The sequence below is a fragment of the Aquarana catesbeiana genome, linkage group LG02 (genome assembly GCF_042186555.1).
Source record: "Aquarana catesbeiana isolate 2022-GZ linkage group LG02, ASM4218655v1, whole genome shotgun sequence".
NCBI classification, from domain to species: Eukaryota; Metazoa; Chordata; class Amphibia; order Anura; family Ranidae; genus Aquarana; species Aquarana catesbeiana.
In genome coordinates, this window is record NC_133325.1 from 314380955 (window position 1) to 314407700 (window position 26746).

The window sequence follows — 26746 nt, forward strand, 5'->3', positions numbered from 1 at the left end:
CCTATGCTGGAGGTGTTCCTTATTATAGATTGTGTCTAATGCTAACCACCCATGCTGGAAGGGGTTTCTTGGTACAGCCTGAGTATGCCACTGACCACCTATGCTGGAAGGGTTCCTTATTATAGTCTACGTTTGGCACAGACCACAATTGCTAGGAGGGAGGGGACTTATTACCAGGGCTGGTGCAAGGATTTTTGACACCCTAGGTAAAACCTAATTTTGCCGCCCCCTGGCTCTACCCCTGACTCCACCCCCTCTGCCCTGTCCATGTATACCCCACCTTTTTAATGAAGCACCCATCAAATAAAGCCTCACCAGCGCCCATCAGTGCAGCCTTCCAGTGCCCATCAATGCAACCTCACCAGCGCCCATCAAATGCAGCCTCACCAGCAACCATCAAATGCAGCCTACCAGCGCCCATCAATGAATGTTTGCTTTCTTCCATTCATTCGGGACTCGGGACACAGACACAGTCTTCCGCTGCCGCTGCGCCTCTGACACTATGTGCAAACGGAGTGGCGGCTGCCTGCTGATGCTGAGACTTAGTTGCTTGCTGCAGAGAGAAGAGAGTAGGAACACCAGTGGCCCAGCGCCCTAGGCAGCTGCCTAGCTTGCATCGGCTGGTAGCACCGGCCCCGGTTATTACAGCCTGAGCCTGCCACTGACCACCAATGCTGAGGTGGCATTCTTATTCCCGACAGACAGAGTCTGCCACTCACCACAAATGCTGGGGAAAACAGGGGAGTTTGTTACAAACCTGCCACTGACTACCATTATTGGCCATGGCTCTTCATGTTTCTTATTAACGCTTTCAAGGTATCCTTCCTACATCTTGACAACTATGCAGGAGATAACATCTCTGAGCTCCTGCACATGGGGCAAATTAATATGATAAATGCAGTACATATGCATAAAATTGCAACCGTACTTACTTAAATAAGTAAAAAAGATTTATACATTGCTTTAACGTGCCCTGATACATTGCGGTCTTGTTTTCCTTGAAACCTGTTTTTTTACATATGAAAAACAGATCCCATTTTGAATTCCAATAATTCAAGCACATTTTGTTTTTCTTCATTAAATGCCGGATTTAAGTGAACACACGCACACAACTCTCATGGCAAATCTTAACACCTTGGTGAAGGTCACTTAGTGATAGCAGAGCTCTTAACCAAAGGCAATTGGCCTAATAGCATCACCACTCCTCCCGCACTATATAAAGCACACAATCTTATCTCCACTTGAAATGAATATTGATTTCTACAAGCTTAAATTGGCAAAAGCATTCATCAAAGAGCTAAACAGGGGAAAACTAATGAATCAATTAGAATGGCCAAATTTACCAGACAGTTACATCAGCGTCGCACTTCCTCCCAATTTCTAAAATGGTGTATCACACTGCACCCTCAGCACTATTTCTATTAAATGTCTTTACTATAAAAAGTCAGACAGGTCACCTTGTGCAAGCAAAGTACTCTGCCTGCTCCTAAACCATCAAAGGGAAGCCATGGCACCAAGCTTGTAAAAACACTGAGAGATTAAATCTCAGAGCATTTGGTCAATAACCTAAAGCTTTTAAATTTGTATAAAATTTTTAACATAGTCATAAACATATAACTCCTTTATTCTAATGAAAAAATAAAGACCAGCTCCAAGCAACAAGTAAAATCAATTAAGGAGCTATTAATGCTATCCAAGGAACAAGGGAACCATCTACAAAGTCTTTTATCACCTCTTCCATATGAAATTGACAGCTCTGTACTTTTTTGTTGATGGTGACATGACCTCTTGTCACTAGATTCTTTGCTGCAAACCCTTTTAGCTACTCTGTGTATGAAGCTGAAGTAGGTTTGGAGAGGTAATGCAGCATCAGAATCATAGAACACACTTTGCTAGAATTTGTACAAGCTCCCATACAGAAGATAAAGATAATGGCCACTTCCCTTCAATTAGTAGCAACCAGAGATAGAAGAATTCAATTCAAGATTCTCCATAGAGCTTATTTCACACTACAAAGATTACATAAAATGTATCCCGACACTTCTTCTCAATGCTGGGAGTGCACAAGTGACCCAGCATATTTTATCTATACTGTATGTTTTGGGTCTATCCACAGTTTATTTCTAATCCAACCACTTACCCTATTCTAATAACGGTTGGTGTGTGTTTTATTGGGGTTGGTTGACTCCCTAGCTTTTTCTAGAGCGGCACGCACCCTTTTGGGTTTACTATTATTTTATGCCAAGAAGGTCATTGCACTCAAGTGGAAATCTGACCAGGCTTCGACCATATATTATTGGAAAACTATAGTTAAATCAGCCATTCCTCGTTATAAAGCAACCTACCTTTCCCGTGGTTGAGCCAAATAGTTATGGGCTATTGGCTCAATTCTGTCTCTAGTATACAGAGTCACAAATTGATCAGGTATCCAGTTCTCTCCACTCTATTCCCTGATGGAGTTGTTTGGGTTTTGGGAGTGTATCTGTAGTATTGCCTGTAGTGCTTTATATCCATTTTGCTCTCCTTGGGGGATAGTCTACCTCTTTAGTGTAATTAATATGTCCTTCTTAGCGCCAATGGCGGGGTATTGTTGATTGCTGCTGTATTGTCCTACAACATTTTTCAGTCTATTGAGTGAATTTGAGCATTAATCCTCTATGTTAAGTGTTTTCAAATGTATGTTTGAGCCAGGGAATGCCCCAAGGCACTGCGTTGTACCCTCAAACTGAAATGTCTGATAAATTAAAAGTTATTAAAAAAGATAATGGCCACTATAGAGGGAATTAGCAAGATGAATTTAAAGAGTTAAAGCTGTGTAAAGTTTTTAATTTGATTAGTGTAATGTTAAAGATGGAAAAGGATAATATACCAGAAAAAAACAAATAACACACATATATACAGTATGTGCTCTTTGTGTAAGTAGCACGTGCGTATTCTATTTCATCAGCCCACCGTGCAACTCCAGAATTTCTCACAATAGTAATACTCAATAGATCGGTTCACACCACTGCCCATTTAGCTATGTACACTTTGAAAATGCTAGAATTATTAGTATTTATTAGTGTTTACAAAGCTACAGTAAAGGCAGTTACAGTAGAGGCACTGAAATCATTCAATGCATTCTCTCAGCAGCTAAACTCACTCTGCTCCTCCCTCCCAGAGCACTGGTTCCGTGTTTACATTAGTGACTAGATGACTGGAAGGCTGCCAGGTCCCTGCTGGGAGGGGGAGCAGAGGCAGCTGTGCTGCAGAGAGAACTACTTCAGTGCTTTTGGTGTAACTTTGAGGATGACTTGTTCCACAGTGCCTGTAGCTACAGAGGTTGTTGATAACTTGTTTTAAAGCTTGTTTTAAAGCTCATTTACTGCTTATCACATATATGTGAATACTTGAAAGTCACAAAACTAGTCACAATGTATTGATTTGGGTAGCTATTTTATTATTCTGGTACAGGTATTTGAGGAAATAACCTGCAGCAATTCGAATGAGCAAAACAGGTTTATGATACACCGTCAACATTTTTTCAAAGCAGCAGGATTCACTTTAAAGCTGCCCAGAGACATGAGATGAGTTGTCCAATCCAGTCATCTAACTTCCCAAGCTAGCAATGATTGGACAAGTTAGAAAACCTGTTCTGATTATTACTGTGTCCCCCAAATATCACCAACAGCATCTGATTGCCCCACTCCCTCCTTTTCACATAGGTATAAAAAAAAGCTGGACTGAGCCAAGAGGCTTTTGTATGTGTGGCCAAATGTATGTACCTGCAGAGTTGAGCACACTCTGAGGTCTACTGGCACCTTTTTTTTACCCTTATCTGTATTCCAAATAATCTACTGCAACCGTAATCTAGTAAGCACCACACAGGGTCACTGGGGGTGGACTTCCTAAAGCCTATGTCTGTGTCTCTTATGTCACCAGTCACATCAAGCTTACAAAGTGGTTGTTCTGAGAAACTAAATACTTTTACTTCAGACATTTTGTATATGAGAGAGAGAAAGCAGCCTTCTTTAGGTATGGATGGGAATATTTATGTTACATCACAAGTGGGGGTTTTCAGGTCACATAGATTACACAGGTAAACTTATGCACAACATCAAAGGCTGGCTAAAATGCAGTAGGATGTGCTTAAAGTATGCATCTCAAGGGTTGCATTTCAATTTCGATTAGTATAAACATTATAGAATCTGACCAATCTGCTAAATAAATAAACTGAATAATGAAATAGTCGTGCAAATGAAGGTATAGGTTTGCAGGTAGCTACTACAGTTGCCCTGGCGGAAACACTGATTTACTTTCTTGCTAGTTTGAGAAGTTTAGTAAAAATAAACTTATTTCTGTTTTCTTTCTTCATTCAGTCCTTTCAAGAAAAAGAAAACAACAAAATGATTGAAGAAGGATACAAAGGGAAGCTTCCTGAAAAGAAAATGTAAAAAGGATGTTTTTGGTGTTTGTTGTACCCAAACTGTGGTAAACTGTATGTTGTTTGTTGAGGTATTCAATCTGTTTGAGAATATTTTGATAGTAATAGTGGTAGATTACGAGCCAAACTGAGTAAATGCCAAGATTTCTATAGTTATCAATTCACAGTTCAGTCTCTGCCAGGCTGTTTTATGGTTGAATCTATTTTTATTAGAAGGAGAAGGGTTTTACCACATGATCAAAGCACAGCTTATCATATACATAGAAGTATGACAGACAGAGCCCATGGAATGTGTAAATAAGCGGAAGTAAAACAGAAATAAAGAACCATCCTCTGTAACGTTCCACGAGAGTTGAGGCCCGTGGCATCAAAGAATGTTCACGGCTAGTTCTATACAATATTTTTGAAGGTAGTAGGTTTTTGGGTTGGAGACACATGGAGAAAATTTCAGGGTGCGCCCATGGGTATGTTATAAAAAGAGTAAGGGGGCACAGGAAGATATAATAGTTAAGGAATAGACAAAGGAAAGTAAGAGCAAGAGAGAGCGGGAGGGAATAGGGAAGAGGGAATACTCAACCAGGAAGCTCTCTTGACCCACCAAGATGAGGTTCTGCATTCTCTTTTAATTTATCTTGGTCCCAGTATTTAGAGGTGCTGTTATAAATAGGCCAAAATTGTATAAGGTTTTGGGATATCTAGCCAAATTCACCATTGAGCCAGAAATTGTCTCTAGGTATTATTATAATCTGCAAATAGTTCCTCCATTTTCATGATGTCATTCAACTCCTCAACCCATAATTGGTAAAAAAAAAAAAAGTTTTCAAAAATAGAGTGATAAGTTGTCATGCAGTAGTAATAAAGCAGTTTATTTATTTTTTTCTAGCTAGAAAGACACTGTGAAGATATAAAACAAAGTCATTTCAGGCGAGGGATTAATATGGTCAAGGCACATTTGCTTATAGATCCTTAATATTTTATTCCAAAATGTTCGATTGCAAGAACAGTCCCACCATGTGTGGAGGTAAGTATCATTCCGTGCTCCGCATCTCCAACATACTGCACACTGTATCATCTACTTGCAAACATATTCAGCATAGTTTTAATAAGAGGCAAATGGATATACCAAAAAAATAAATAAATAAGAGACTTTTTAGCAGAACAGACAGGCTAGCTAATGGTTTTCAAATGGCTTATGTCTAACTTTTAAGTCAACCATCTAGAAAGGGAAATTACCCCATGATGTCCTTAGATCAAAACTCTACTGCAAGCCTTACATGAAATATTTTGAGCCCTATCTCAACAATGAGCTTTTGTTCCGAGATGGTAAAGCCAAAAAGATGTTTCTAGCACTGCTTATCACAGAAGGGGAAACTAGTTATCAAGGCAAGTTTTCAGATAATGCCTAGGCATTGGGTCACAAATAAAATTGGGCCGTGTGTGTTAAGTGTGTGTTATTTCACTACAGATTCATACTATGTGCCTGGTGCCTGGTCACACGGTCACCCGTTGAAAGCCATGGTTTCTTTCAACAGGCGCTATGTCACTATCGCTTCTTGTAGCTTAGGCGGTGGCACAAATAACTGCAGAAGGGTACCGACACACAAGTGTAGAATACTAAAGGTTCTTTAGAAAGTTTAGGCTTCCAAAGAGTAATGCCCCGTACACACGATCGGATTTTCCGACAACAAATGTTGGATGTCAGCTTGTTGGCTGAAAGTCTGACCGTGTGTATACTCCATCGAACATTTGCTGTCGGACTTTCCGCCAACAAATGTTTGATAGTAGGTTCTCAAATTTTCCGCCAACAAAACTTTGTTGTCGGAATTTCCGACCGTGTGTACACAGGTCCGACGCACAAAAGTTTTAGGCATGCTCGGAATCAAGCAGAAGGAGCCGCATTGGCTATTGAACTTCCTTTTTCTCAGCTCGTCGTACGTCTTGTACGTCACCACGTTCCCACGTTCGTAATTGTTGGCTAACATTTGTGTGACCGTGTGTATGCAAGAGAAGTTGGAGCCAACATCCTTTGAACAAAAATCCACGGTTTTGTTGTCGGAAAGTCCGATCGTGTGTACGGGGCATAAGGATCAGTGACCCAGGCAGAGGCAAAGGTATTTATTAGTTAAAAGGTCATGTACTCTATGGCTTATTTCAGTAAAGTATGGCAAAATGGCTATATGCTGTTGGAATACAGCACATGGTGAACTAAACTTTTCCTCAGGTAATTAAATCATAAAATATGCTTTCATAAACTGGATGAAAAAAAAGTAAAACATAAAAGAACAAAAAAATTGGCATACACAACTAGTGGCTCCTTATAAAAATAGATATAAAGAGATACTTACCGTGTATTGTGGGCATTGCCAGGTTTGAGCACATTGGCATTCCCAAATAGCAGGGTGTTTCTCTCTGCAAATGGCAATCAATTTGTATGGTTGTTGGCTCTGGCCCATTCCCTCCTATTGCTTATTACTGGTTAGTAAGGCTACCTATTGAGGTTAACAATTATATTCAAGAGGGAATCCTGTGACCCATGAAGCTCATCACTATTTCCAGAGAGAAGCACTATGTTGGTGATCCTTGACCCAGAGGTGCCAGCAATACAGGGTAAGTATCAGTTGATAAATTTCATACAGTACATTCTTTTCTCCATAAGTTCAAACTAGATGCAAAATGCACCCTATGGTTGTGTGTTAAATTTCCAGCTGGGACTAATATTTCATTGTTTCCTCAAAGAGTAGGCCTTGCTTAGGAGAGCCACAATGCAATGGGTGCTGCAGATTCAATGTAAATACTCCAGGCACCCTTTCGATATTAACCTATATTAATATTGCGCATACAAGCAAACATCACCATTTTTGGAAACCCTATGTAATTATTTAATAGCATGCACTTGACTTCTGTGAACATAATAATTTGTGTTCGTCATTATCATGCTTCTTGCGTGGTATATGGATTTCATAGCAAATAACAATACAGGAAAGGATATTAGCATGCACAAGACTGTCTTTACTTTATAAGGAATTTGGTGAAAATTTTGAACTTGGCACCTTCCATGAAGAAAGATACTCTTTTCTAATCTCCCTTGCTGTTAATGAGGACTTCAAGCAAAGTTACTAGTGTACAGAACTCTTCTCTGATCTCCCACTTCCCTATCCTAAAACCCATATGACAAGGCGAGGACTATATCATTTAGCATATATTCAACACAAAGCCCATATTCTCCAGTACACAGATTCCCCATTTCTGGCTGTAAGTCAGAAGCTGGGACTTTGGTAGTAAAAAATGCATTTTGTAAGTCCTGGTTTACTGAGAAGTAGGGATGGAGATTACAACATGATTCCCACCACTTAAAGCTGAAACACCAAGAAATGCAGTTATGAATTTGACTAAAATTGTTTGTAAAACCTTACATATACCCAGTGAAGTGACTGGCCTCAGGTGATACACAGAGATAAAACAAATCCTCCTACTCAAGTTGTAACTGTTTATCTGCAGTCTTCTCTTCTCTGCATCTGTTCCAATTGCTGAATCTATAAAACGTTTCTGAGAGTTAAAAAAAAAAAAAAACCGGGGTGGAGAGCTGAAGTTACTCTGCAGAGCTCAGTGAGGAGAGCTCTGAGAGCTGATTGGAAGGTCCGCCGTCACCATTTTTCTCTTGGTGTCAGGAAAACTTGTCAAAAACGATTAATCTAGACAAGTGCACACTATAGAGGGATATGCTTTGAAATACTCAGCAGCTGTATGCACATCCAAGAGGGTATGCGCTGCCTGGAACAACAGTTTTGCAGTGATTAAATAAAGCTTAGTAGCTCAAAAAATGCTGTAAATGCAATACAAACATTTCATATCATAATCTACAGGTTTAGATCACAAGCAAAACACAACAATGTTGTTTGCTTTAAATACTAAAGGGCCTCATGCACACTGGACCTTTTTACAGCTGCTGTTTTTGGCTTTAGGCGTTATTTTCGGCAGCCAGTAAACTCCCCATCATGTTATCCTACGTGCACTCATAGGCTGTTATTAGTGTTTTTTTGGCAGGGGAATTTTCTGGCTAGAAAAAAAAAAACACAGAACTAGTGGGTTTTAAGAGAAAATTTTCAGCTGTAAAAACGCTCTAAAGCCTCGTACACACGAGCGGATTTTCCGACGGGAATTGTGTGATGACAGGCTGTTGGCGGAAAATCAGACTGCTTGTATGCTCCATCAGACAATTGTTGTCTGATTTTTCCATGGACAATGTTGGATGGCAGGCTTTAACATTTTCCGCGGACAAATCTCTGTTGTCGGATTTTCCGAGCGTGTGTACACAAGTCCGTCAGACAAAAGTCCAAAGTACAAACACGCATGCTCGGAAGCAAAGACGAGCCAGAAGTGGTCGGTCTTGTAAACTAGAGTTTGCAATAGAGAAGTAACATTTGTGATGCGGCAAATTATGAAATTTTGAAATGCAGTGCACAATTCTCTTCTTCTTTAATGGGATAATAATAAAGCTGCTTTGCTGGTGATACTGATGGAGTTATTGCAAACAAATTTTCAAAGGTTTTTTTTTCTAGTGATATCAAGAATAATATTATCATGCTTGTTATTTTTTTTTTTGGTGCAAGTTACCACAACACTACAATACAACTATGTTGGTGTCCCTTGTTAATTTTACATTGTACTTTTTATTATGTAACTGCCTACTCCCAAACTGTCATTTGAAGTAAAACACATAGCCAAGTATTATTCTCCACAATTTTTTTTATTGTGCATAAAAAAAAGAAAACAAATAAAATTAGACATGCTATCTGTCAATAGAACTTAACCAAAAAGTGCATTCTATGCATCCAAAAATATAGAAAATATACCAAATCAAATCATTATTCAAGCAAAAAATAAAATAAAAGCCTCATGCATGTGTCCTGCTTCTTAATATAGAGGGTCACCAATGCCAAGAGTTGGTGAAAGCAGGGGTCTGTCATCCGGAGATAATTCCGAAGATCATCTGGATTATTCTCCTGGAGCTCCCGCAGCAAAGGCATATGACCTAATTGGTCACGATTAATAAAGCAACCATTTTTTGGTCCAAGAAATCCTCCTCCTGTTCCTGGACTGGACTTGGGTCAAAGCAATAACTTCAAGGCCAATAATAAATAACACGTTTTCTCCTCCGATTCCGCAACATGGCTGGTCAAAGAAGGGCCGTTCAGAAACTAACTGAAAAGCGTGAACTGAAAACCACAAAATGAAAAGCGCAAAATAAAAAGTTCTACTAACACGAAATTAGCAGAAGGAGCCCAAAGGGTGGCACTAAAGAGCTGAAAAACCACGTAGTACGTCACTACGTTCGTGTTTGTTGGCCAATTGTGTGCCGTTTGTATGCAAGACAAGTTTGGGGTCAATGCCCTTCGGACAAAAGTCCGAGGTTTTGTCTGCGGAAAATCCAATCGTGTGTACGAGGCTTTACTCTGAAAAAAAGCTTAACCACTTCAGCCCCGGAAGAATTTACTCCCTTCCTGACCAGAGCACTTTTTGCGATACGGCACTGTGTCGCTTTAACTGACAATTGTGCAGTCGTGTGACGTTGCACCCAAACAAAATTTACGTCCTTTTTTCCCACAAATAGAGCTTTCTTTTGGTGGTATTTGATCACCTCTGTGGTTTTTATTTTTTGCGCTATAAACAAAAAAAGAGCGACAATTTTGAAAAAAAAGCAATTTTTTTTTTTACTTTTTGCTATAATAAATATCCCCCAAAAAATATATATAAAAAAACAAATTTCTTTCTCAGTTTAGGCCGATTTGTATTCTTCTACATATTTTTGGTAAAAAAAAAAAAAAAATCACAACAAGTGTACATTGATTGGTTTGCGCAAAAGTTATAGCATCTACAAAATAGGGGATAGATTTATGGCATTTTTATTATTTTTTTTTATTAGTAATGGCGGCGATCTGCGATTTTTATCATGACTGCGACAATATGGCGGACACATCGGACACTTTTGACACTATTTTGGGACCATTGTCATTTATACAGCGATCAGTGCTATAAAAATGCACTGATTACTGTATCAATGAAACTGGCAGGGAAGGGGTTAAACGCTAGGGGGCGATCAAGGGGTTAAGTGTGGCATAGGGAGTGATTCTAACTGTTGGGGGGTGGGCTACCACTGACATGACAGCGATCACTGCTCCCGATGACAGGGAGCAGTGGATCTCTGTCATGTCACAAGGCAGAACAGGGAAATGCCTTGTTTACATAGGCATCTCCCTGTTCTGCCACTCCGTGACACAATCACGGGACACAGGCGGACATCGAGTCCATGGGTCCTGCGGGCACGGTCACGGAGTACGCGGCGGACGCACGCACGCCCTGCTAGCGGCGCGTGCCCACAATCCCGCATCTTAAAGGGGATGTACAGGTACACCCATTTGCGCAGCTGTGCCATTGTGCCAACGTATATCGTCATGCACTGGTCGGCAAGCGGTTAAAAATGCTGGAGGACGCTGAAAAACGTGGCTATTCTGCGTTTATTTTTGCGTTTATTTTTGAGCCATAAGCTCTTGTGGGAGTGAGTTTTGCTAAAAAAAAAAGCTAAAAAAATGCAGAAAACCTCTACTGCAAAAACACGGCAAAACTCATTCTACAGCTACAACTTTCTACAGCCAACACTACTGGAGTTTTTATAATGTCCAGTGTGCATGAGGCCTAAAATGTTCAAGTGTTTACTGTGACAGATCTTATAACCAAGATAAAAACGAATGTTTCTCATGAATTATGGCGAGTAGTTCATTTAGTCTTTTTTTTTTTTTTTTCACTAGAATAGAGAGCGGTTCAAACAATTGGATTCTCAATACCACTTTGGTTTCCTGTGCAGTAAAATGCAGCCAAGGATGACAGGAGGGTGTAGGTAGCTTTTTTTTTTTTTTTTTTTTTTTTTGTTTTAATGAATACCTGCAAAAGTTAGGCAGCCAATAAATGTGTTAAAGTTTAACTGTAAACTGAATGTCATGCCAAAATTCATAGCACGTAATCAAATCAGACAAACGTCAAGTGGGTTTCTGTAGAATAGAAGCACCACCACTTCCTTGCAAGCACTCCACCCTTTTCAGTGCAAAGGGAAAAAAATAACAGAATAAACCACTGAAAAATGGGTGGACCTTACCACAGAGTAAACAAAAGTGTGTGATGTGGTATGCATTTGTGATAAAAAGAAAAAAAACACGTGGGGGGAAAAAAATATTTCCTCATCAAAGTATCTAAGCAATATTCAGTGTTACAATTAATGAGAAACAAGTTCTTCTACTCACCAAATGCCTACAGCATTGATCTGATGTTTAATAATGGATTACAAGATGATGACAAAAAACAAGAAAAAAGATAAAGAAACAATAGTGAACATCTTTCTAAACCTGGCCATAGATGGACCGAAATTTGACTGGTTCGGCAGGGATCGGACAAATTTTGATCCATCTATGGCCGTTCTTGTTCATGAGAAGTCAATCTAACATTCGACTTCTCATGAACAGGTTTGTTGGAAAATTCTACCTCGATCAGCGCATGCAGCCAAAAGGCTGCAGTCACTGATGTGCGCAGCCTATCGCATTAGTGTGTGCACCCCAGAGCCCAAACACACATGAGTGCAGAGCAGTGGACAGTGTCAGCAGAGTGAGATTGGTATCAGTATTTTTTATTTTTATTATTTTTTACAATATTCTTTTATTAATTCTTTTTTATTTTTTTTTAGGAGCCCCATTGGGGGGCTTTGGTAAAATATCAAGGGTCTAAACAGACCCCTGATGTCTCATTTTTGAGACGGAGAAAGGGACTGAGGACAGAGCTTCCCATTCCCTTTCTTTGCAGCCTAAGCTGCACTGGACAGTGAACTAATAGGGAGTGCTCTGTGCTGAGCAGTTTCCTGTTCATTCACAAACCGAAGCATAGTAAACATAGTTCACTATGTTTCAGCTAAGAATACACACAGGAGCAAACGGTACAATCAGTATTGATCACTCACTGTTTGTGTTCATTCAAAAAAGGAAAGAGCTGGTAAATGAAATATTTACTGGGCGCTTCCCCCGCTCTCCATCCTGAAACATCCCCGCAGCAGCCGGGAGGAGAGGAGAGGAAGGAAGCTGGCAGCACTGCAGGGAGAGACAGGGGGCACCAGGAAACTTGTCCTGCTCCTTATCAGGCAATAAACGCGCATAGGGCAGTCCATTCAAGTGAATAGGCTGCCCTATGTGACACGCAGAATTGTGTGAAAATCGCATGTCAAATTCGTTCCTGCTACGTGATAATGTGAATGGACCTTACTGTCTATGCCCCCTACTCCAGGTCCATTCACACCAGGTGAATTGGGCACAGGGGAGGGCAGCCTTAGGCCTGAGGGGCAAGTTCAGTCAAGTGGCCCATTGAACCACTGAATCAGCTCACCATCCATGCCCACCTGGTATTATAACGGATATTGATGTTATGAAGCAAGACAAATATGATGCAATGTGGTAACATAATTAAATGTTAATAGCAACAAAGGAGGTTTAACTAAAATAATGCATCAGTGCCCATCAGTACAGCCTGATCAGTGCCCATCAGTACAGCCTGATCAGTGCCCATCAATCAATCCAGCCTTTTTACCAGGCATCAGAGCGGCCCAGGGGGCGATTGCCACCCTGCCCCCCGGCCTGGTCTGCCCCTGATTGGGCAACACTGGGTAACTTTGCCCAAAGCAGTCTCAATGCACAGACAAGGCAAGAAGCTTTTTCCCCAAATCAGGGCAAATCACACCACCACAATGTCTGTGTGATGTGGACACCTCCTATTGGCTGAGGCAACACTTCCAGCCGCCAGGTACTCTCTTATAGGCTCCAGAGGCAGGAGACACCCACGGGTGGTGAGGGGAGGCAGTGCTCAAGTAGATAACAAGCAGAGAAAAATGTCTGGTCCTCGTAGCAGGAAATTAGCTTGACTTATGAAGGATACTGACTTTGATCCATTACACTGCAGGAAGCGTTTGGAATCAAGTCTGAGGAGTAAGGTAATCGATGCACAATACACTATTTAAATTTCATTTTTGCTTTAAATATATTACATTACATTATATAAGATTTTAGGATGGCTAGGTGAAGCAATTTCCTTTCTACTTCTCACTTCCTCATCTCAAACCGTAAAGGTTATGTGTATAGATCACATGGAGGAAACCGTTTTCATGCAGGATATGTAATATACAGCCAACCATTACTTTAATGGTAGCCCCACCAGTTGCTTATAGTCACCTTCCTTTTGCTTCCCTGCTGCTCTGTTCAACTGCTGGGATCAAACAGAGGAAGCTCTGTGTATGCACTAAGCTGTGACTTACAAAGGGTTGGGAATTCCCCCCCCCCATGTGACATTTCTGCAGGTCTTAGTGACCAACCACTAGGCACCAGCACTATCACATATGAGTCAGTACCCCCCTACTCAGAAGTATTTTTGTGCTCCTGGTGGACACACACAAGGCAGTGACACAAGGAAGATGAGCATGTGCTGCTGGAGTCAATGAACCTGTTGCTTTGCCATGCATTGACAAAGCACTCATTTGCTGTAAGGGACTATTTTGCCACCATCGTCAGTAAAATAAAGGCAAATACTGCACAGTAGGCACAACAAGGTGGGTTACCTGGATAATCTTCCTCAAAGTTTTGCCAGAGCCATCTACAAAATGCCCACTTCTTTCATATGTGTTCAAACCCCTATCCCATTGACAAGATCCAGTATCTGCACAACCTATTTCCATGCATAAGAGTTGTCATCTGTGGAGCACATCTAAGCAAACACTAGAGGCTCCAGTGGCACATTTAAGAGGATCACACTAATTCTGCAAGGAAGATGGAGCAACGTATGGTGTCTACTGCGCAATTTTTCCTATACTGACATGTATGGCAGCACATGCACAAGTGGAAGGGGCGCCAGACCAAAGGATAAAAGAGTCCAAACTCATTTATTCGTTTGTATTAAAAAAAATCCAATGTGCTTCAAGCGGGGTTCCACCCAAATTTTGAACAATATCTGTATGTATTCTCTTCCTTGCCTAGATGCTGACATGCCGTTTAAAAAAATTTAAATCGACGTAATTACCTTTTATTTTTCTATTCTTCTTTGCACTTCCTGGTTCTCCTCCCGTGGGAGTAGGGGTGTTTCTAGTCTCTCCCAGACTCCTGGGAGCTAGTCTCAGGCTTCCCAGGATGCCACTGAGCATGTGCAGGAACGAGCGGTGAATGCTGGGAGCACAGCATTCACCACATCCAGGAAATAAATGCTTGTGGGCTTCAAATGCCCACAATGAAGATGGAAACCGCCTGCAGTGAATAATATAAGTTATTCTTTCCGACGAAATCTGACACAGGCGGACATATTACACAGAAAAGTTTGTGAATGAACTAAAAAAAAAAAAAACGATAGATAGGTGGACCCCCGCTTTCAGGAGTCAAAGAACCCCCCTTTCATCAGGACAACAGTTAAAATAAGAACCTTGAATTGACTCAAAATAGAGCTTTCCTGTGTGAATCTGTGCAGGGAAGATAATTGCTGGATCAGGAGAGTTACCGGCCAGCAGTATCTGTGTGAGCAATTATGATCTTAGACTGGGGCCCATCAATAGACCTCAGTGTCAGCAACCTTGGCTAAGAAATGAGTTCAAGATAAAAGAGGTTCCTTATGAGTGTTTGATATAGACCAAACATATATCAGGTTGACTGCACTCCAAGCTCTCAATGCAGATATCTGTATTCCATAACAATCAAGGTCATCAAATCAAAAACTCAGCTGTCATCAATAGTAACCTACTCCAATATAAGTTTACAGTGGATGGTCTTGCCATTACATTTTTTTATATATCAAGGATGAAAGATTTTGTCTGAGTAAATGTTTTTGCATGCTGCTGTTTGTCCTCATATCTGCTTGTAAAATTGATACATTATTACATTGATACAATCATTTTTAAAGTTGGTGTTTATATGTAACAATAGTATGGAATCATAATATCCTGACTGCTGACAGCTGAGCTTAGTCTCTGGAAGGAAGAGTATTGCTGGTTAAAATTGAGTCTGACATCTAGGGATATTACTCTGATTAAGCGCTACTATGTGTGAAACGCGTTAGTGTTTCCATCTGCTTGCTTTACCCTGCTTTTTATAGAATAAAGAAATCTGTATCAAGAACTTTAAGTGACAACTTCCTGACATTTGTTTGGCCTATATGTCTCAGTGATGAGCTAAATGTGCAGCCAAGGAATCTTTTGGGGTCAAGAGTTGACCAGCTTGAAGTAGTAACATTTATTTGGTATATTGTAAGTTTCTGATGGAAACAAATTTTGTCAGTGGTAAAGCGGCATGCAAATTATGTATTTAGGGCAGCACAGTGGCTAAAAGTGGTTATCACTTCTGCCTAGCAGCACTAGGTCCATGGTTCGAATACCAACCATGGCACTACCTGCCTGGAATTTGCATGTTCTCCCAGTGCCTACATGGGTTTTCTCTGGGTATTGTGGTTTCTGCCAACACTCCAAAAGACATGCTGGTAGGTTAGTTGTCTTCTGTATGTGTTTCTATGAATGTGAGTTAGGGACCTTAGATTGTAAGCTCTTTGAGGGCAGGGACTGATATGAATGTATAATAAATATGTAAGGTGCTGCGTAAATTGATGGCGCTATATAAGTACTTGTAATAAATAAATAAAATGTATTTCAAAGGATAACCTCATTTATTTGATTCCTATTATCCAGTTTCATATTGTTTTACTAGTATCAAATACAGTGCTGGCCATAGAGGAGCAGATGTCTTGATGAGACCAGGAGGCACCTACTACTAGGGGGGTGAGGCCATGTATAGTCAACTCAATTTTCTCATCCCAAAACAGTTCACAGTTCTGCCGTGTTCTCTGCAGTGAATAAGATGTATCCAGACATAATCAATTCTAAGGCTTCATATAAAAATAGACTATTATGACCTCTGGCCAGCGATCAAAAGGTTCCTGTTCTAAACACGATTCTTCCACGTTCAGGAGAGGAAGGTTGAGGGAGGTTGAACCTCCCCTAATCGCAGGAGTAAATGATCCAAAAAGCCTATGTGTACATGGACACGTAGGGTTCTATGGAGTTGAGTTTAGGAGCTTTGGCAAAAAAAAACCCAAAAGCTCCTAAACTGTAGTGTACATGAAGCCTTAGTTTTAAGCCAAAGTCAATGACTCAGTAAACACAGGTTGATGGAAAGTGTGACTGAATAAACCGAACTGACAATGATTTCCTCCTTTTCACAATTACTGCACATTGTATATTTATTGTATGTCAGTCAACCATAAGACATCATTCATAATGTAGACAACCAGCACATTGTGTAGTAAAGGAGGAAGCATTTCTTCAAAAGGCTACTGTAAAACAACCAACAATATACACAACTTGGAAAATCAGTTAGGTTTGCCATATCTGGAGAGAATATATAGTCTGATGCAGAGGACCTTGATAAAACACACATGACAAATAGATAACATATGCAGGAAGAATGCTCCTTGAAAATGAACATCAAAAAGAAGGAAAAAAACATTGATGCAGGCTAGTAAAAATGATCGCCTGTTGGGCATGCCGTCCTACGACCAGTGGAAAGCCTTCATTGTACTTCTTCCACCAGTCCATGTCAGATGAAAGCAGGCTCTTCCACATGTCAGATTATTTCCTAATGAGCTTGTAAAAAACCTTCATGATTCAACAGCTTAAAGGGATCCATTAAAAGGGTGATCAGCTTAGGCTATTTAGGGCTAAAATACAGAGGTGATTTTAATCTCATAAACAATTAGGCACTCCTTGACAATGACCTCATTTGCACCACATTTCTTTCGACAAGCTGAAAATGTGCTAATTACTGACAAGGGATTAATGCAAACCTGTCAAAAACAGTGTACAGTGCAAAAAAACCCATAAACAGAAGTTACTGTCAGTGAAAGCCATGTGTCCAAATGGTCCCAAAAATAGACAGATGAAATGATATACAGATCTTTACTCTTCAGTCATGATCAACCCTGCACCCAACCAACAGAGCATTCCTATTGATCCATGAATCCACCCTTCACTTTGAAGGACCATCAAAGATGCTTAGAAGGTGTTGCCAAGCATGATGTTTACAAGTAGAGATCTCCACAAAATTTCCACCACCTAATATTTCTAGATCTACTAATTGTTTTGAAATGTGTTTTTTACAGGAGATAATGTCTATATGTTCTAGGATTTTATTGATTGTGACAGGTTTACTTTGAGTCACCCAGTAGCATGAGATTAAATTTAGCCTGTCAAGATAGAAACATGTGGGCTGCCATGGCTGACCTCCTACTAAAAATACCAATTGCCTGGATGACTCACTGGCCGCAAAAAAGGAATTCCAGCTTTTTTCTGATTTTATTTGCGACATGTTTGTTTTGGGTCAGTGATTGAAGCATTGGAGCAAGGCACATTCAGAAAACTAGCATTTTTAAAAAGACACCAGCAGAAGCAGGCTATTTCTCTTATGACAGTTTAGCCCTTTAAACCCAATGTGCCAGTATATAGTCTTTGTTCAGGATCTAAGGCCCGCCATACAGGGTTCAAAGCACAAACCAATAAGATCGATCAACTTGGGTATAACCAGCCTGCCGGATTCTCTTGCGATTATCGCTAACGGCAGCTATAGCCGCTAGCAATAATCACTGTGACCCACAGTTTGTTTAGTGTGCCATTCAGGCTCAATCACTATGGGGAGTAGTGCGGGTGATGCTGCAACCACTGCAGGAGTGCCAGCAAGGGATGGAGCTCATCCCAGCTCCAGGACTTACTGGAAGGAAGAGAGGAAGGATCCCTGGTGCCGCACATCCATGGAGTCCTATGGTAGTATGAAAGAGACAACCCCAGCCTGGGTTCTCGCCAGGCCACGCCCCCAATGTGTTTCACTCCACCCCTCGGAGCTTAGTCTTCCCCATCCCCATGACTAATCTCTGGGGGGCGGAGTAAAATGTGCTGGGGGCGTGGTCTGGCATGAGCCCAGGCTGCGGTTGTCTCTCTCATAAAACCATAGGACCCTGTAAATGTGCATCTTTCCTCACTTCCTTCCAGCGATATTCCATGTCTTCTCCCAGCGGGGACGGCTTCCCCACCGGTAGAAAAAAATGGCCCTGTGTTGATGGGGAATAAATCATGCAACTTCACTTGAAATCACAAGATTTCAAAGCTGCAGGTCAGTGTGACTTCAGGTGCAACTTGGCCGACATCTGTGCAACTTCATGCACAGATGGCTATGCAAGTCGCACCTGAAATTGCAAAAAATAGTGCAGGAACCTTTTTTTAAATTGGTGCGGCACTGCAAAGTCGGCACAGATCCACTGCCAACAATAGGATGCGACTTGTCATGTGATATGGGCCTGTCAAATCGCATGACAAGTCATAACAGTGTGAACAGGGACTTCAACAAAGCTTGTTAAAAGCTGTGCAAATCCATTGTCAAAGCCTGCTGTAAACTCTACTCTTATACGAGCTGGAGTCCATGTGAAACTGGCCTAATTGTGTCTAAGATCATATCAGGTTAAGTAGTGTGGAGATGCACGGTCACCTTAGTTTACATCAAGAAGTAAATACTTACTATAATGCTGGTTAAAAACCCAACTTTAAAGGTATTTACAAAAAAAATCAGGAAATCAGGATGTTGTGGTTTACCTAAGCATGGCCCCACCCAGAAGTGAAATAATTTCTCATCTGATCTGACACTTGATAGAAAACCACAACCAAACTGTTAGTTTCCCTGCCTGCTTGTGAGAAAGACTCTCAGCTAGGATGTAAAAAGAAGAACACATTTTACTAAGTCACTGTTACAAATTCTCTATTTTTGCTAGCAGATTTTTTTTTTTTTTTTTTTATGAACAGTGAAAAAAAAATGATGTCGATCATTTACATTATAAGAGAAGTGTATCTCATACAAACAGTGTGATTCTTAAATACTACATAGATCTATCTTTCTCAACTAGGGTTCCCCTAGAAAGGTTGCTAGCATGAATCTTAAATACTACATAGTACAGTGTTTTTCAAATAGGGTTCCTCTAGAGTAGTCTCTCAACCTTTAACACAGAGGAACCCATGAAACAACTTTCAAATCTCAGGGAACCCCTGCTAGAAATTGCTATGTCTACAACTCATGATACATTAGTGTGATTGTGAATGGGGAAGAATACTCCTTACGTTTGTGGTAATTGGGAAGAATTACTCGCTTAAAGCGGAGTTCCACCCAAAAATGCAACTTCCGCTTATCCAGTTCCTCCCCCCCCTCCGATGTCACATTTGGCACCTTTCAGGGGGGAGCGGGGAGCAGATCCCACTTCCCGCGAAAGATCGCTGCAGAATCAGCAGCGATCTACTCCATGTCTGGCCTCTCCTCCGCCCCCCACGCTGTCTTCTGGGAGACACACAGATCCCAGAAGACAAAGGGAACAGTCAGAACGCGCAGAGCAACTCGTGCATGCGCAGTAGGGAACCATAGAAAGTACAGGCCGGCAACTCAACAGCTTCACCATAGAAAATATTTAAGCATTACAGCAGTAACATCATCCAAAAATACTGACGCGTTTCAGCCTTCATCAAAAGCAATAGGGAATCAGGCTGTGAAGCTGCAAGGCTTCACTTCCTAATTCCCTTAATGAAGATGCCGGTGCCTCCACCCGGACGGGTCGGCTACGGGTGAGGATATCACAGGCTCCCTGGACAGGTAAGTGTACTTATTTTAAAAGTCAGCAGCTGCAGTATTTGTAACTCCACTTTAAAGACAGCTAAAGAGATCAACGGTGTTGGTGGGAATTTATCTGAGAGGCAGAAATTGCTCATTGCTCAAGGAATCCCTAGCAACCTCTGTAGGATCCTTACTTGAGAAACACTGACCTAAAGGTTGCTAGCATGATTCTTCAATGTTATATAGATCAGTTTTTCTATATCCAGGGTTCCGTGGAACCCTAGGGCTCCTTAAGCGGTTGCTAGTGTGATTCCTAAATACCTCTTTGATCAGCCTTTCACAACCAGAGTTCCCCCAGAGTTTTCTAGTACAATTCTTAAATATTACATTGATTCATAAGCTTTTCTTAACCAGGGTTCCTCTAGAGGTTGCTAGCGTGATGCGTAAATAGATCAGCCTTTCTCATCCAGGGTACCCTAGGTTTGCTCTAGATCACTGAAAAGAATTACAGCGCTCACAAATAAGTGAATAAATTGCAGACATTAAATGAAAACAATTCATGAACAATTAGTGAAAGTCCAAAAAAGTGAATGATGTGCTCCAATATTAAAGTGCAGTCGTGCTCCAAATCTCAAGGTGCGCCACACTCCCTCCAAGATCAGCCTTTTTCAACCTTTCTACCCCTGAGAAACCCTTAAAATAATTTTCAGGTCTCAGGAAACCCCTACTAGAACCAGTTCATTGGTGGTCAGTGGGAATGGTGAGAAGAATGTCCCCCTTACAGCAGTGGTCAGAATGCTACTCTTACAAATAGATAAAAAGATCATTGGTGTCATGCTGCTGCCTTTGCAAAGTGACATTGGCCCCAGAACTACGCCAGCACCATTAAATGAGAATTACATCACCCACAACTCAAGGAACCACTGTCAAACTCCTGAGAAACCCTACGGTTCTCTGGAACCTTTGTTGGGATTGGCTACTCTAGAGGTTGCTAGCATGATTCTTATATACTACATCTGTGGTCTCCAAACTGCGGCTCTTTGCTTAACTTTATCCAGCCCTTGGGGCACTATTCTCCTACTGATAGGAGACACTATTCTGCCAACTGACCCCAACAATGAGGCACTGTTCCTACCAATAATACCAACAATGGGGCACTATTCTTCCACCTTATACCAAAAGTGGTGATGTTCTCTCCCACTGATGCCAGGAAAATATCTACTCTGGCTAGGGTTGCCACTTCATCCCTTTAAACCCGAACACATATGAATTACACAGGTTCTGAGACTAATTTAGTGCAGTTAAGGCACCAAATGAGTTTAATTAGCACCTTAATCAGCCACAGAACCTGTGTAATCAATATGTGTTTGAGTTTAAAGGGATGAGGTGGCAACACTAACTCTGGCTAACCACAGTCTGGCCCCCCTAAAGTCTGAAGGACAATAAACTGGCCCTTTGTTTAGAAAGTTTGGAGACCCCTGTACTACATAGATCAGCCTTTCTCAACTAAGTATCCTCCAGATGTTGATAGGGGCTCCTTGAACAATGAGTACCTTCTTCCTCTCAGATAAATACCTACTGACAACGATTTCAAGCTATCAAGGGGGGGATTTTAAGCAATTACAACAAATGTAGGGAGTACCCGGTGACCATAACACTAATGTACCGTGAGCAGTAGATATAGCAAGTATTTAGCAAGGGTTCCCTGAAGCTGGAAAGTTAGTTCCATGTTAAAAGTTGGGAAAGAATGGCATAGATGCTAGAATATTGCTTCACAAGTGCCAGTGGAATAGCATATTGTAACTACCAGCAGAGGTAGTGACTATTAGCAGAGGTCATGAGACAGTAAACAGTAAATGGTTTCAAACATGCTTGGGACAAACATAGATCTATACTCAGACAATAAAGTTAACAAAAACGAAAAAAATAAAAAAAAATGGGCAGACTCGTTGGACTACTCAGTCTTTTTCTACCGTCACTTTCCTATGTTTCTATGCATATTGCCAAGTTGGGCAAATCAGTCCACTTTTATCAAACCATCTTTGGGCTCATGTACGAATGACAGATACACCACGTACAAAAGCTGTCTAGTTTTTTTGTTTTTTTTTTTTTAGAAACGGATTACCACATCTAACATCACTCTCCAATGTTCTGAGAAAAGCGTAACGCGAAGTACAGGGCACAGCTTCCACATGACAATTATGTTCCAAACACTGAAACGCAACCGAAACGCATTTTTTTTTTAAATGCCTGCTTAACTCTTGAGTTCTTCTCTAAGCAACAAGCCGCCTTGCGTTTGTATTCAAGTCACTGTGGGCCTTGCTTTACAAAGATTTTCCACTGGGAAAGAATAATGAAAGCTTTGTTGCACTAAAAAAAAAAAGCCTTTGCTGTCCAGGGAGAGGTTTTGCCAGAAGGCAAATCACATAGACATGGGCAAAAAAAAAAAAAAAATTCAGATGCTCTCACACAGGGGCAGCTGCAAAGACAGATCCCCCCCCCCCCCACACACACACACACACATCTTTAACAAAAGAGGGTCAACTTGTGACAACAGAGTCTCCTGATAACAAGAGCTATCTGCATGTCCTATCTGGATGTCCCCACTCCTGCTGGAGTCTGATAGACAGATGTCCTCCAAATGTCAGAGGAGCCTTCTGATGACTCAGTGCCATCCAAGTCCTGGGTACACTTGGCTACCTGCTCCTTCTGCCACTGATCACTGACAGCCAGCAGCAGACTAGCAAGTTGATGGATTGTATTGGAAGAAGCAATCATCAGCACCCCTTGGCATCACCACCTGTGCCCACCATGGAGGCATGATCAAGGGTTGTAGGGCATAGTCCTGATCTGCTGCTCCATGTGGCTCACAGCTCCAGCAATACATCACTCAGAATGGGGCATGGGAAAAGTTTTGAGCGCTGAGGATGTTGCAGGCTCCGGGCATTCCATGCCATCAGAGGCTGGCAGTACAATGGCACTGACAGGGCACTCACTTACCGATCTTGATCCTCACGCTCTGGAAGACCCGGATCCCCTCCTCCTCCACCGCCATGGTGTGCGCTACTGTAGCAGGGTATGGCTGTGCACGGCAAGGGTCTGCCCCAGTCACTGTACTGCTGTTCCGGCCACAGCAGCTCTGAGCCCGAGCGTTCTATGAAAGGACACATCCCCGGCATCCCTTTAGATGTGCATGCTCCTCCCTGCTGGCCGCTGGGTGGTGCACACTTCAGCTGTACGATCTGCAGAACCGAGGTGTGATCACACTCTGCCACAGCCAACCATGGGAACCTTTGTCAGCCCCATCTATCACATCTAAACTCAATTCAGAGTTTTCATTGCTAGAACCACCCTGATGCTGCTTACATTAAAGTCTTAAGAAACCCTTTTTTTTCCCCCTCTAAAATAAAAAAGAGGTTTATATATTGCACAGAGTGGTTGCTTACTTCTCTTTTTCAGTCGGTGCCCCCTAAACAAGATGTGTACTAAGGGGGGCACCTATGCCTATGGCAGTGCTGCAGCCAGGGACAGCGCTGGACTGTAAAAGGAGTCAGGGAAATGTTTAGGGAAGGTGGGGGGAAGAACGGGTAGTGGGATGTTTTTTACCCAAATGCAGGGGCCCACAATAGTAAAGAGCATTACCCAAAGCATCGCGCTGCCTCCACTAGCTTATCTTCTTCCTGTAGGGCATCCTGGTGCCATCTCGTCCCCAGGTAAGCAACGTACATGCACCTGACCATCCACATGATGTAAAAGAAAATGTGATTCTTCAGACCAAGCCACCTTCTTCCATTGCTCTGTGTTCAGACATCTTTCTATCATAACCAGCATTACATTTTTCAATCTGAGCTCTAGTAGCACTTCTATTGGATTGGACTACACGGGCCAGCCTTCGCTTCCCAAGTGCATCAATATGCCTTGACCACCCAAGACCCTGTCGCCATTTTGGGTTCACTGATTCTTCTTCCTTGGACCACTTTTGGCCGGTCCTCACCATTGCAGACCAAGAACATCCCACAAGAGCTGTCATTTTGGAGATGCGCTGACGCAGTCGTCTAGCCATTATAATTTGGCCCTTGTCAAAGTCACTCAAATCACTATGCTTGCACATTTTTTCTCCTTTCAACACATCAACTTTAGGGACAACATTTATAAAAGAGGAAACATTTGGGACTTTGAGTGAAACATGCAGGAACACATGCCTCCATCCCTATATCATAGCAAAGAGGGGGGATTTCGGGGCTTTGAATGAGGTGGGTGGGGATGGCTAAATGATAAGTCTGTTTTGAAAAAGGTACCTTTATTGTAAAAAAGCATCACAGCATAACATAAATGCAATAATAGTAAATATGCAATCACATGTTAAAAACCATGTATGATGAAAACAGCAATGCAGCATGGCAGGCCCATAGTATGCTAAATGGTAAGATCTTCCATGTGGAAACAAAATAAGATCACAGAAATCTACTACATACAGTATATTGAAATCAATAGATCATCTACAGAATAGGTCATCCACTAGGTTTGACGCGTTTTATGTATATAAAATTACACTCTTCAAGGGCAGGTGCACTTGGGTCTACAACAAAACATGAATAAATAAATATGTACCATGGTTGAACCCATATGTGGGAGAAGTATATACATATAGGGAGAGAAATGTAAACTCATCCCTATGGATACTTACAAGCCTGTAGAGTCTGGGTCTGTGCATCCAGACAGGGAGGGCTGCCAGAGGTATCATTATTGGGAGCTGAGGTCAGAACCTGGCATTGAAAAGACTGGGCGGATACCATGATCCCAACAAAGATGAAAAACACATAGCCAAATGGTGGTAGGTGTGGGTTCAAATTCTAAAAATGAATTACAATAGGTGCATTGTAAATCCGTGTTATAGTGTACCACTAATGAAATATAATATAATAGAAACCCAACACCACATTCCAAAAAAAAGAATATGAATGTGATATAATGAATGGGCTAGAGGGACTATAGCCTCAGTAAGGATGTGGGTTAAAAAACCATCATGATGGAAATGGGGAAAAAAGAAAAGAGTGTGAAAAATGACAACTAATACTAAAGGAGCATAGGTATGAAAAAGGTTACCTGATGTAGTGGTAAAAAATATTTTTGTATGTAGTCCATGGAAGTGCAGTGAAAGACAGGACATGCTGCCTGGTGGAAAGGCTGACAGTGAATGGGAACACTATATGTGCACAGAGTGATCAGCGGGCTGCTCCCAGCGTCACACAGGTGAAACAATTCGGAAAGGAAGCATACCTACCAGAGGGGCGACCGTCGCCCATCGAGCTAGGCATACTCCCATCCGTGTGTTGCCACTGATGGAAAAACACAAACACCAGTGCCAGGGCGCCAAAGGACGTCATACGCATGGCATGGAGGTGTGGCGCAGATGCCAGGAGAGACCAGCCTGCCCAGTCCCCCGCAACAGCAAATGTCGATGAGGGGGAAAAGGGGGGGCGCCCTCACTGGCATCGCAATTCCTGGGAAATGACAAAACATAGCTCCACAGATCTGGATCACAGCAGACTGAACAGGCTCCATCTCTGACCGGGGATTGTCATGCATAGACTTTGAACAGGGTGGTTCAAAGAAGCCTACATTAAGAGGCAAACAGACAAGGACAAGCCTTGCCCTGTATATATAGTATACAATTATACATGGTCACAGACTACCTGATAGACACTCCACGCACCTCCATCTCTAATTTGGTTTATAGAAGAGGAAAAATTTGTGACTTTGAGTGAAACATGCAGGAACACATTCAGGGACAACATGTTCACTTGCTGCCCAATATATCCCACCCACTTTCAGCTGCCATTGTAAAATGATAATCAATGTTATTCACTTTACCTGTCAGTGGTTATGACTGATAACATGACAATGTTATGGCTAATGTATGGTGGCAAAAAGTTATGCCGCGTACACACGGTCGGACTTTTTTCGACCAGACTGGTCTGAAAGACGCTGACGGACCAAATTCGGCGGACAATCCGATCGTGCATGGGCTTCATTGGACCTTCAGCGGACTTTTCCAGTTGCAAATCTGACTTTAGATTTGGAACTTGCTTCAAATCTTTACGTCGTAACTCCGGCGGACCCAGAAATTCGCTCGTCTGTATGCTAGTCCGACAGACAAAAACCAACGCTAGGGCAGCTATTGGCTACTGGCTATCAACGTCCTTATTTTAGTCCGGTGTACGTCATCACGTACAAATCCGTCGGACTTTGGTGTGATCATGTGTAGGCAAGTCCGTTCGTTAAAAAGTCCGTCGGAAGTCCGTCAAAAGTCAGTCGAAAGTACGCTGGAAAGTCTGTCGGATCCGTCCAGTCGAAAAGTCCGACCGCGTGTACGCGGCATTAGGCTTTAACACCCACACAAGGAAAACTCTGTGCTCCAGGTGAGATGAAGAAGCCTAATGGAACTGGTGGGTGCCCACCCCGGCTCGCCTCCGCAGACAGTAGAAATGAAAGAAATGGCCACATACCACAGTAATGATCCAAGATCCTTTATTGGACATCACAAGTGACACCACAGGACCAGATTGCCTGGTAGATGTGTCTCACACAGTTCAGATATGCTTAATCATTACATAGGTATGTC

General features: G+C 41.8%; 1 protein-coding gene across 2 annotated transcripts in view; it reads right to left on the bottom strand.

The window, feature by feature from the left end:
• Nucleotides 1-23360, bottom strand: part of RASA3 (RAS p21 protein activator 3) — a 299770-nt gene extending 276410 nt beyond the window's left edge. Inside the window, exon 1 of one of the 2 annotated variants that reach the window (XM_073614731.1) lies at nucleotides 23122-23360. In XM_073614731.1, the coding sequence (XP_073470832.1) occupies nucleotides 23122-23176 (55 nt within the window). In that variant the 5' untranslated portion in view covers nucleotides 23177-23360. The remainder of the gene's footprint in view (nucleotides 1-23121) is intronic. The other variant, XM_073614730.1, reaches the window with a different exon arrangement.
• Nucleotides 23361-26746: the final 3386 nt, after the last annotated feature.